Consider the following 13,209-nt stretch of genomic DNA (forward strand, 5'->3'; position numbering starts at 1 on the left):
TAATTCAGGAGAGTCCCTCTTCTCTAAAAGGACTTTTAGAGAGGATCTCAGAGAGGATGCAATGTTAATATTGCATCTTTTTTTTTAAGTTCCTAGGCCATACTTGGTGTGCTCAGGGTTTATTCCTAGCTTTGAACTCAGAGATCATTCTAGGTGAGCTTGAAGGACCATATGGGATACTTTCGATCAAACTTGACTAGGCTGCATCCAAGACAAAACCCCTACCCTTTGTACTATTCCTCTTATTCCTAATAATGCATCTTATGGTCATAGTTTAGCCCAGAGTTTCCCCATAATCCAAAGATACATAATTTACATGAAGATAGTCAAGGCTCTGGGGAATTTGATCAATTAAACTCAACTCAAAAATTCTTTATCTTGAGGCCTGAGCAGTGGCACTAGAGGTAAGGCATCTGCCTTGCAAGAGCTAGCCTAGGACAGACTTCGGTTTGATCCCCTGCCATCCCATATGGTCCCCCCAAGTGAGGAGCAATTTCTGAGCACATAGCCAGGAGTAACCCTTGAGCGTCAATGGGTGTGGCCCCCAAAACAAAAACAAAAACAAGACAAAAATTCTTTATCTAAAATAAGATGCCTCTTCTGGATGCATCTTATATCGAATAAAGAGATTATTATCAATTAAGAAAAACATTAGTCAGAAGAGGCAAATTGCTTGGAAAATTCTTAACAATATGTATCATAGAATTTCTTCTGCTTCAAATATTACACTGAATGAATTAAAAACATTTTGGACCCCTTCAGATTGAGGTATCAATATTAAGCTTATTTTTCAGGACTACGACCCCTACTCAAAGTTTGTAAGGGTCCCTTAAATTCTCCAGCAGATATAAAACACACAGCGCAAATCTTCTCCAATACCTGTGGCTCGTGGTCATGGCCGCTGGGATCCCTCTCGTAACTTTCTGCGTACAGTCTGATGGTGGCCCGAACACCACTGGAAGAGCTGAGCCGAAAGATGAGCCGAGATGCATCTGAGAAAATGATCCTCAGGCCCTAAGACCAAGAACATCCAAAATGAGTTCATGAATATAAATTTGTAATAAATAAAGTTGAAATGATTAATACCTATCTTGGAGATCAGCATATTTTTATAATAAAAGGACATCTGGGATCATGGTGTCTTATATTCAGGGTTTGATACTCTCTAAAGCTGTACACCAAGGTTAAGTTGAAGGTTATTTAAGGTTTCCATTTGTCTCTTGATTCTATTTCTACTGTATCATGGTCAAAGCTGAGAGTGGTTTAGGAGCAAAGCAATGAATACAAGTTCAAGTTCCTGAGGAGAATGTTTGTTCTTTATAAAGTTGTTGAGGGCTGGAGAGATAGCACAGTGGTAGGGCATTTGCCTTGAATGCAAGGTGGTTCAAATCTCAGTAACCCATATGGTACACCTACCCTGCCAGGAGCAATTTTTTTTTTTTTTTTTTTGGTTTTTGGGCCACACCCAGTAACGCTCAGGGGTTACTCCTGGCTATGTGCTCAGAAGTTGCTCCTGGCTTGGGGGACCATATGGGACGCTGGGGAGATCGAACCGTGGTCTGTCCAAGGCTAGCGCAGGCAAGGCAGGCACCTTACCTTTAGCGCCACCGCCCGGCCCTGCCAGGAGCAATTTCTGAGCGCAGAGCCATGAGTAACCTCTGAGCACCACCAAGTGTGAGCACCCCCTCCCCAAACAAAACAAAAAGAACAGTTGTTGAATTTACTAGGGATATGCATTTTTGTCTACTGCACCAAGATAAATTATTCATGCTAAGATTACTCCCTTAACCTCAAGAGGGAAGCTTTAAATTCATGTGTTTTGTTGTGCTGGTGGTAATGATAATGGTTCTGGCAGTAGTGATGGGAGGTAACATCGCTATTTGGGATTCACTTGGAGCCAGTGATCAAATCCAAGGCTTCACATATGTCAGCCATATGCTCTACCACTTGAGTCAAATCCCAACCCTAAGCTTTTTACTTTATCTTTCCATGTAAGATCTTAACTGCAGAGTGTAGTGGGAAAGAACTGTGCTGACAGTATTATTTTAGTCTGGCTCAGAACATCTTCACTCTCTCAATATTACTTTTCAATAATGGCCTGGGTACTTTTAAAATAACTATATATCAAATTGTGACTTTTGTGGAAAGAATGTTTTCCTAAGAAAACTGATAAAGTTACTGTTATCAAAAAGTAAATTTCCAGCAATCAGAGGAAATAGAAAGGAACAAAATAATATGTGTGGCTAACTGTTATTTTTTTAAAAGAAAGAGGTCTTTGAAAATTTTGATATCAGACATTATTTTCATCAAAAATGTACCATTGGCATGTCTCTAGTATTGAATACTTCTTATTAATAATAAACTGATATAAAAATGTATCCTATCTGTCATACAAACCTGATGGTCAATTCTTTATCCCTAACCCTAACTATTAATATTGGCTCAGAAGTGCTAAGATTTTAACAGTGATTTTTCTACTATGACATTTTATAGGTATATATTGTCCATATCATTAATCAAAAAGTCTCAGTCTCTCTTGTAGTGATTCAATATGTACCATAATTTCTGTGTAAAAAGAGGCTGTTTCCCTAACTGATAATCTGCCATGATATGATACTAGCTTTGCAAATAAGAAGTTATTATCCAAGATTCCCTTAGTGAACAAACATTTCAGAGACACCTTTCTAGGATCAGGCTTTGTATCAAACTCAGAGTATATGAAGATAATGGCATGGTATTTGCTTTTCATAAGCCTGGATGAGTTATTGTAATTATATTGTAGTAACTTAAAATACTTCTCTTAACCAGCTTCTAATGCTGGAGAAGTCAGTAGTTGTGAAACTCCAAATGAAGCAATTCCTTACCATCTAGAAAGTATCAAAAGCCAAATTCAAACTAGTAATTAAGCTTTAAATAATCCATAAATGCATTAAAAGGCATGTTTTGACAAATTCATTTGAGGTAGTAATTTTTAAGCCTACATTTTTACTGTCACTATGTATGAAAATAAGAAAAAGTAGTTTCATTATTTAGCATACTGGTTATTCATAAAGCCCTTATAGCAATTCCAAGGTTAGAAACTTAAACTACTTTTTATAGACTCCAAATCACTTTTCTGATAATCTCCCAGACTCACTCTTTTTAGATAGTTTCCATTCATTGTACACTCCCAGATTGTTTTTGTTGCCAATGGAAATTATTTAATAATCCAGGTCAAAACAACTAGCAAGATCTGTTATCTGCTCATAACTAAATCTTCTTTAATAAAACCATTTTGTATTTTTCCCTTGATGTTAGCTATTTATTTAGCTTTACTCATAGAATACTGATTAGAATCTACCTGTGATAGCCTAAAATAGATTATGTAGTTGAAAATATGGCAAAAGAATGAATAACAAACATCAATCTACTGCAAATAATTAAATATCTTCTCTCGCAAAAGAACCCAAGATATTTTAATAAAAAAATCCATGTGACTTTGTGAGACCACCATATAAGGAACAGCACTATTCTCTTTAACCACACAGAACAACACAATTTTTAGAGTCAGCTACTTTTTTGCTATAGAGACCCTAATTTCATGTCACTCTATGAATAGTTTTACTGGATTGCACTGTGGTACTGTGTATTCCTCCAATGAACTTGATGCTGTCTCAGCCTGAATATGAGACATGTTCTCTTGAGTGTTCATCATCACCTACTAGCAGTTAAAATACAAGGTCAAGATCACCTCTAGGAAAGACTTATGGAATGTATAAATGTTCCTTAATCCTAACAAAGAAAAAGATGTTACATTTTGCTTTCTACCTGCCTTTTGAAAATTAAGCCAACTGACAATATATATAGATTTTTGGCTAAATCTGACTTGCCACCTTATTTTCATAAATAAAGTTTTATTGGCATACACTCATGTCTATTCACTTCTGTATTCACATTCTTCTCTTGTACTACAACTGCATTGTTGAATTGCTATGGTATAGATTCACTCATAAGGTCTGAAAAAACTACAATCTGGTCCTCAATAGAAAATGCTTTTTGATCTCTAGTAGAAACCATCTTATGATCCCTAATTTAGAATATCTTCCTTTCAGCTCTATCTCAAAAAATTGAATATAGGAACATTTCTTTATAGAGATTCCCAAAGACAAACTATGCTTATGATGATTAAAATGATTAAATGGATGATTAAATCATCCATTTCTCAAGTATCCCAGGTCCTAGTTTTAAATTTACCTGAACACATCTTTGGCCAAAATAAATTTACTTCTAAATTAGTGAGAGAAGAATAATTACATTAAACTGCATTTTGGTTTATATGATCTTTTTTATTGCAGAATATAAATTTCTCTCATAAAATTTAATTTTGCAGTCATATAAAGATTTCACTGGAGACTGGATAAACTCTACATAAGGCATTTCCTATAGAGCCATGCATTAAGAAAGACTTTTTTTCTTTGAGGAACAGTTATTTTTCTTCATCCTGACAATAAGAATGGTATAACTAATATTATTTCCCCTTTTCAATGTGGCTGTGAGAACACTTAATGCCAAATTTGAAATTCAGCCCAAATGGATCCTTATGACTTGCATAACTATGTTTTTTTTCTTCTTCTGCTTTTGATTCTGTAGTCTTATTTATATTTCCCTAGTCTTGATTTCTGTTTCATATTTATACTCTAACAGCTTCATTGTGAGTATTTTTGCTGCCACAATCTGATTGAAGAAACAAGGCCCAATGCAAGTGAATAAAATACCTAACAGTCTAAACCAAAGAGTGCAAAAATAGTTGAATTCTTTTTTTAGACCTTTATTTGTCTGCCGGATAAGACCTTAAATTTCCTGTTCACCATTTATCCACATAGTATGGATGAACATTGAACAGATATTTATGAAAGTTAACAGAGTACCACTGTATACATAACAATCGGAGTAAATACAACTAGAAAACCTCCTCCTACATTTAGCAAGGAATCAGAACAAATAAAAATACACTCATATTTTCATTGGTGAACAAGGTATAACTTATCTTGAAAGAAGTAGTAAAGGATGAAATTATGTCTGTAAATCACTTGTACATCATAATAGCAGTCCCCTATAGTATTTATTCATCTTTTACTTTAAGAAAGTGTTAATCTTGACTTAAAATGATGGGTTTGATTCATGATAAGATCGTGTCTCAAGCTGGATGATCTTGGGATGAATTGTTTTTCATTAATTGCAAACTTTAGGGTCTGAAACGATAGCACAGTGGTAGGGCACTTGCCTTGCATGCAACCAACACAGGATGGACCCAGGTTTGATTCCCAGCATCCCATTGGTCCCGCAAGGCTGCCATGAGTGATTTCTGAGTGCAGAATCTGGAGTAACTACTGAGTGCCACCAGGTGTGACCCAAAAAGCAAAAAAGGCAAATGAATCATCTGAGATTAAAAAAAAGAGTAATACCTAGTTGTCGTCTAGTTCTTATATGTAGATGAGACTTGAATGAGATTTAAAAAAGAGTAATACCTAGTTGTTGTCTAGTTCTTATATGTAGATGAGACTTGAATGAACTTTAGAAAAATTCTAGGTGATTTCAATTTCTAGCTAAACATAGAAACAACAAGTAACCTTTTTCTCAGAATCACATGCCTCTTGTATCAAGTGACTGGATGTGCAGTCTTAAGAAAGACCCATTTATGACTTCGGTTTCATGAATGCACTACCATTGGACTGGAATCTTAGACAGAGCATGATAAAAGAAGCTAGGGAAGCATCATTTTGCTGCTGAGTCATACAAACTTTCCTTAAGAGCTTTGTACCTCCACTGAGCCATATAATATTAATTGGCAAAGGCACAGTCTCCCAAGAAATTCTGAAGCAATATTGAAGGACTCCTTGCTATCATCATAGTTGGAACAGTAGCACTAAAATCATCTAACTGATAAAGGATAGGATAGTCACCAACTCAAAAGGAAAAAATATTCCTTCCTTCCTAGAAGATAGTGTTCATTTTTGGGACAAAAGTATCAAAAGAGCAGATCGATTTCTACTCAGTGTTGCTTTCCTTTGTTGTTTTTTGTTTGTTTGTTTTGTTTTCTATTTTGAGGCCATACTCCAAATCACTCCTGGCTGGGCTCTGTTGATAAGAATCGCATATCTTAGTGATAAATTAGGGTTTGTTCCCATGAAGAAGGACAGTTAAAAGCTTATGTGTTAAAAGATGCCCAACAGATATATTTATACAAACACAAATTTCCAATCTGCTTTCAGTTATCACTTTAGCATTCATTTTTAACAGACTTTTTCTCTCTTTGGATTGTACTTTGTGAAGAGTCAGTTTGAAAATGATACTGAATAACAACTAAAGCCTTGCTTTAAGCCTATGGTCTTAAGTAAGTAATTTATACTCTCTAGCTTCAGTTTTTAAAAAGTAAATGGAAAATAATTTATCCTGGCTTATTAAATTGTTGTGAGCATCAAATAAGAAATTATATATGATAAGGTTTTGAAAATTACAAATTACATAATGAAATATTATTAATCTTTGTTAATGAAAGGTATGATGCCTCTTATTACTCAGACCTCAGATGTGGCAAGAGTGCTTTACAAAATTAAAAGCAGTGAGAGAGAAAGGAACTTAACATACAAATGAAAGTCCCCAAGATTCACAGCAAATCTATTTAGGGAGACTCTGAGCCAGAAGAAAATGAAGGGGTGAAGCATAAAAACTCAATAAAATGAACACATCACTAATAATAGGTCTACCTAGCTAGATTATCATTCAGATGTAAAAGAACAATACAGTTTCATGGATAGGTGACAGTTTAAGGAATTCATAGCCATGAAACTTTTATAAGAATCATTAAAGATGTTTCTGTACAAGTCAAGACAAATTTCTTAGTACTTTGCCACTGAATAAGGAATTCACTCCTGGTGCCTATGGTTATCCTCTAGATTAAGAAACGTTTTGGCCTATAAGGAATTTTATACATTTATTAATTAATTAACATTTCATTTATATTGAATGTTCTATGTTTAGGTAATTTTTATATCCAAAGATATTTTATTATAGTCTTTTATTATTAATGCAGATAGTTAAGCATTAACTATATTATACTTTATACCTTAGAGCCAATGCTCCCTTATTAGAATAAAATACACTTTGGTATTTTAAAGACTTATTAAGATTTTCCCTTTAATATTCTCACTATTATTAAATTAATTATTTGTAAGATTTATCTATTTCAAGTAATTTTAATGTATTAGCATAGCATTATTCATGCAATTAATTTTTAAATTATATATGCCTATAAAAAGATATATGACCTTTGAAAAAGAAAGTTCTTCTCAACTTATCATTGATTTACTATTTTGTGGAGTTTGGGATATAAAGAAATAGAGTTAGGTTCACAAAAAATGATAAAAGTTTTCAGAACTAGATATTTTGTCTACAGAACTGATCTCATATGAAAGATGGCATGAGAGGGCTTTTTGGGACATTGGCAAAGGAAAATAGGTACTTCAGTGTTGAAATAATGTGTGCATGAAAAGTATAATTAATAGCATTGTAAATTCTAGCATCTCAATAAAAATGGTAAAAAAAAATCATCCAAATGGCCATGATGATAGCTGCCATGGCATGTATTTTTAGTATATGTGCTACCGAAGTGAGCATTGCATGTATTTTTAAATACAAAAACTGAGATTAATTTTATTTTAAGAATTTTGCCATACCCTCTAAAAATCTTGGTAAACTCATTTATTTATTTCAGATTACCACAAAACTGGCTATTTTGGCAACGAAATATGTCTCCCAAGTTGGTCAATTTAGACAGTTGATGTCCTGAAGGAAATAATTTTAAATCATTCAGACCACTTCCTTTTTTTTTATGTAGATGAAAGGGGATCTGTGAAAATCTCAGTGGCAGAATGCTTGCCACCCAGGCATGGGTCCAGGAATTCAGACTGGAGCCTTGGTACATGCTGAGTGAGATCCTAGTAGCACTCTTTTTGTGACCCCTGGCACTACAACAAAGTGTAGCATTTCCAGAGTGAGGAAAACCAAGTGAATACAAGCACTGCCACTACAGTGTGCAATGCCCAGGGAACACCACAACCAAATATGCAATCCCTGGTACATGTAATAAAAAAAGAGAAAAATATATTATTATTATTATTATATTATTATTATTATTTCTTATTTGGCTTTTGATCTATACCTGATGGTATTCAGGGGTTACTCTTGGCTTTCTGCTCAGAAATTACTCCTGACAGGCTCTAGGTTACCGTATGGGATGCCAAGGATTGAACCCTGATCTTCTGTGTGCAAGGCAAATCCCTTATCTCCTGTACTATCACTCAGGCCCAGGAAAACATATTTTTAAGTAAATGAAAGATTGGATATCTAAAGCAATGACAATAACAAAACTTGACAAAGGTAATACAATGTGCTATATTAGAGGATCTAAGACTTCCATCTAGATCTCTGACTCCAGAATAAAAATTTTGGAGTCAACTCTTTAAAACTGATAGTCATAGATAGCTTCTCATGTAAAATTTCTAAGCAATATCTCATGTTATGTCTGATTCCAAAACTGGCATAAATCCTTCTATCGAGTAGGTATCTGACAAATGTTTGATAAATGAATGTAGGGATTTATTATTTTTTGTAAGTTCTTGTGTAAATCAATTCAGGGAAATCTCCAAGTTACTAAATGCATGCAGAGCTCCCAGATGTTAGTTTGGAGACCACAGGACATGTTGCAGCCAGGCGGGAAAGGAGGAACTTTACATTACCAACAGTTATTTGGCAACATCTGTCCTAGTCAAATATTACTTGGGATGAATTCCAGGGAAAAACAGCATATGGGTCTGAAATCTGGTAAAATGTCCCATGTACATTTGGCCACACCACACATGATCATCTTGGAGAGAGGCAAGCCTTGGAAGGGAGAGAATGTAGACCTAATTCAGATGTTATCTCTCACAGGAAATCCCAGTGATTTATCTGGAAAGCTTCAAGGTGAAAATATTGTGGTGTAACATCTGAACCATATTTTGTAAGAGAGCTTGTAGTTATAAAGCAGATTTGGACAGACATAGCTCTCCAAGAAAAAAAAAGATCGTCTAGAACTAGTCACTTTTCTTTGTTTAATTCAGAGTTGGCTGAAGTTATGTGTTCAAAGTGAGGGACAGGGCAGCCATCTCATTCATACCTTGCCCTGATATAAATTACAAACAGATGCCTGCAGGGACCAGCACAATATTATAGCAGATAGGACAATTGTCTTGCACACAGCACCCTATATGATACCATGAGCTTGCCAGGTGTGATCCCTGGACACAGACCCAGAGGTAAGCCCTGAGCACTGCTGAGTGTGGTCCCCAAACAAAAAGCAAAACAAACAGGTGAGTTCACCCTAGTTGGAATGCAAAGAAAGATACTGCTCTGACTGGCCTAGACTTCAGTCTCTTCTTTCAATCAGGAGGGCCCTCTATAGTGACTGCAGAGCTCTTCCCAGATGCCCACACCTAGAAGCAATTCTCACATTCTGAAGGATCAATAATTACAAAGACCTGTTTGAGTGAAAGCAATGTCTAATGGCCCCTGAAGAATCCTTTTCAAGCACCCATCTAATAAACACCACATGGATAAGAAGAGGGCTGCTTGGAGAAGGAAGAGTTAAAGTTATTTCTCATCCAGATTACAGCTACCAAATTTGGAACCAAGAAATGGGGTCACACACATATCATGTCATTGGCCCCATGTGATTAGCCAAAATGGCTGCTGATCTCTATTTTCCTTGATTCTGGGATAATTCTGATTCAGAAACACTTTACCCAGACAATAGGGGTATCTTCTTCCCTGAGTTCCTATAAAATTTCGCAACTTTTTCTTCAATATTTATGTTTCCTCCTAGCCATACAGAGATATTAATATTACAAGGAATAATTGTAATGTTCCAGAGGGCTAGTTCTTACCATATATCTTAGCAGAATTATACTACCAGCATTTCAAAATATACTCCTAAAACAATCAACTATATCAAAGTAATGTAATTCACTAACATAAATTAAGATTAATCAAGGGACCGGAGAGATAGCATGGAGGTAAGGTGTTTGCCTTTCATGCAGAAAGATGGTGGTTCGAATCCTGGCATCCCATACGGTCCCCAGTGCCTGCCAGGGGCGATTTCTGAGCATAGAGCCAGGAGTAACCCCTGAGCACTGCCGGGTGTGACCCAAAAACCAAAAAAAAAAAAAAAAGATTAATCAAATATAGGGAATAAGCACTTAATAACTAATTAGAAAGAGTATCTGCTCTACTTTTACTCAACAATAAAACACTATAAAATAATAAATATGTATTTCTCCTTAGAAGAAAAAAATAACCCAAAGTATAGCAAGTAAGTATTATAAGGGGGAAATGCTTAATTTTCCATGCATATACCAATAACCACAATTGTCACTAATCAATGCTACTGTGAAAACTGAACTTATGAACCATAACTGGGGCCTGAGTGGTGGCATTTGCCTTGCACATGCTAACCTAGGACTGACCGCGGTTTGATCCCCAGGCGTCCCATATGTTTCCCCAAGCCAGCAGCGATTTCTGAGCACATAGCAAGTAATAACCACTGAGCATCACCAGGTGTGGCCCGAAAAGAAAAAAAAAACAAACATAACCATAACTATTGTGACAGCCCACTGAAAATATATTGCATCTCACTGAGAAATTCTAGTTCTTTATTTGATAAAAGAAATATTTAATCTGATATGATGTTTTTTTCCTGAATCAGCTCCTAATTATTCTTCAGGGAGTGTTTAAATATTACCTTTTAGAAGGTCAATGTTCAGAAACTTAATGTAAGTTAAGATTACTCTGCAATGTCCCCAAATAAGTACATTTTCTCTAATACCATTCAATTAACTCTATAGTAATTGCAAGTTAATATAAGTTTGTATTTTTTGCTATTCTTTACTCTATGCTATTGAATCCTTAATGCCCAGAAAGCTCACTGAAAGAATGAGTATTGAGTAAATATCATTAAATAAATGACAATATGAACAAATCAAATTTTGATTTTCTTTATTATATTGTAATACTGTAAGAAATTATTATTATTATTATTATTATTATTATTATTATTGGTTTTGGGCCACACCCGTGGTGCTCAGGAGTTACTCCTCACTGTCTGCTCAGAAATAGCTCCTGGCAGGCACGGGGGACCATATGGGACACCGGGATTTGAACCAACCACCTTAGGTCCTAGATTGGCTGCTTGCAAGGCAAACGCCACTGTGCTATCTCTCCGGGCCCAGGAAATTATTTTTAACATAATCTGTAACAAAAAAGTATGTTAGACCCATTTTGAATTACATATATGTGTTGTTAAATCCCCATACCTAAACAACTCTGACAGGATATGGTTATTTGCAGATATTATAATATTTAAATTTAATAGATGGATTAATCAGTATGACTGAAGTTATTTCCTCAACTCTACTTTCAAGTGTATAAACCACATTGCAATAAGAGTCATGTTTCAGAGACAATACTATGTTGCTAACATGACTGTCTCTCTCAACTAGAAGATGATCAAAGTTATGTTGACGGTTGACCAGTTAACTGAACAAAGAATCTCTAATTCCTGATTTTTTTCTCCAAGTAATACTGTTGGGTTGCTCCCACAGAAAGATCATTAGAGCAAAGGTTTTAGTATATGCTGACTCTGGGTTGTTATCACTGTGATATAGGCTGAGCTAAAATAAATTTCAAGATTCCCAATACACCTTGTTAATTCTCAGTACTGAAAAGTGAAAATAATAGATATCATTCTGCATTTTAAAATAACAACTCTAAAGGAAAATTCACTTTAAAATTTGTCTTTAAAATATGTTTTATTCTCTGAACTAATTTCAAAGGGTTCTTATTTTTGCAGGTTTAAGACATTAAATGTTTCTGCATACCCTCAGACGCAATTTTCAGGGAGGGACTACAGAGCATGAAAACCGGCTAAGCTTTGCAAAAGCCGGCTCCCTGTGCGTGACACCAGGCGGGAAAATCCGCGAAAGTACACCAGCCCAGTGGGGCCCAACTGTGAAAAACTGTGAGTGTACCTGTCTATGTCTGTTTACTGTCCTCTTACGTGAAACTCTTGCGAGTGGGGCAAAAAGAGGCTCCAGAAACCTCGCTCGCCCAGACGCCATTTTCAGGGAGGGACTACAGAGCATGAAAACCGGCAAAGCTTTGCAAAAGCTGGCTCCCTGTGTGTGACACCAGGCGGGGAAAATCCGCGAAAGTACACCGGCCCAGTGGGGCCCAACTGTGAAAAACTGTGAGTGTGACCTGTCTATGTCTGTCTACTGTCCTCTTGCGTGAAACTCTTGCGAGTGGGGCAAAAAGAGACTCCAGAAACCTCGCTCGCCCAGACGCCATTTTCAGGGAGGGACTACAAAGCATGAAAACCAGCTAAGCTTTGCAAAAGCCGGCTCCCTGTGTGTGACACCAGGCGGGGAAAATCCGCAAAAGTACACCGGCCCAGTGGGGCCCAAATGTGAAAAACTGTGAGTGTGACCTGTCTATGCTCCGCTTCGCTACGCGGCCGTGCACTCTTTATATGGAAAGAACTCCATTGCAACAAGAAGGAAAAATCACACTAAGAACGGCGCTATATCACAGAAGCAAATATTTCTCTCCGGACTGTCATCTCTGTTGCATGCTCGGGCCTAAGATTTGACCCAGTGTGAGGCTTTATCCATGGAGGACTCCCCTCCCTTAGAGGCAAGTCAGCCCATCCAGAAAGGGAGGAGCCAGAGGAGTGTGCTGCCTGCATCATATAGACAATGAATACCACCACAACACGTAGAAAAACCCACAATACAAGTGTGACAATGGGGAAACAACGCAGGCCAGCATCAGACATAGAGAATAAAGATGACAATTCTGAGGACCAAATAATGACCAACCAACTAATCAACCTCTCAGATAAGGACTTTAGACTAGCAATATGGAAGATGCTCAACAATCTCCAAGAAACCATGGATCGAGTTGAACAGAACACTAATAAGAAAAAGAAAATATGAAGACAGAAATCACAAAACTCCAAACTGAAATAACATGTCAACTAACAGGACTGAAAAAGTCAGTAAACGAAGTGAATGACAAAATGGATAAGCTCTTGGATAGGGTATCAGAAGCTGAGAATAGACTTGGTGCTGTGAAAGA

The 13,209-nt window shown here is 36.4% G+C and overlaps 1 protein-coding gene across 1 annotated transcript in view; it reads right to left on the reverse strand.

Annotated features, from left to right (window-relative positions):
* The window catches only part of PGM5 (phosphoglucomutase 5), a 223,434-nt gene that overhangs the window by 44,773 nt on the left and 165,452 nt on the right, over positions 1–13,209 (reverse strand). The window contains exon 10 of the mRNA XM_049770951.1: positions 880–1,014. Within this exon, the coding sequence (XP_049626908.1) occupies positions 880–1,014 (135 nt within the window). The remainder of the gene's footprint in view (positions 1–879; positions 1,015–13,209) is intronic.

This window comes from Suncus etruscus, chromosome 3 (assembly GCF_024139225.1).
Source record: "Suncus etruscus isolate mSunEtr1 chromosome 3, mSunEtr1.pri.cur, whole genome shotgun sequence".
NCBI classification, from domain to species: domain Eukaryota; kingdom Metazoa; phylum Chordata; class Mammalia; order Eulipotyphla; family Soricidae; genus Suncus; species Suncus etruscus.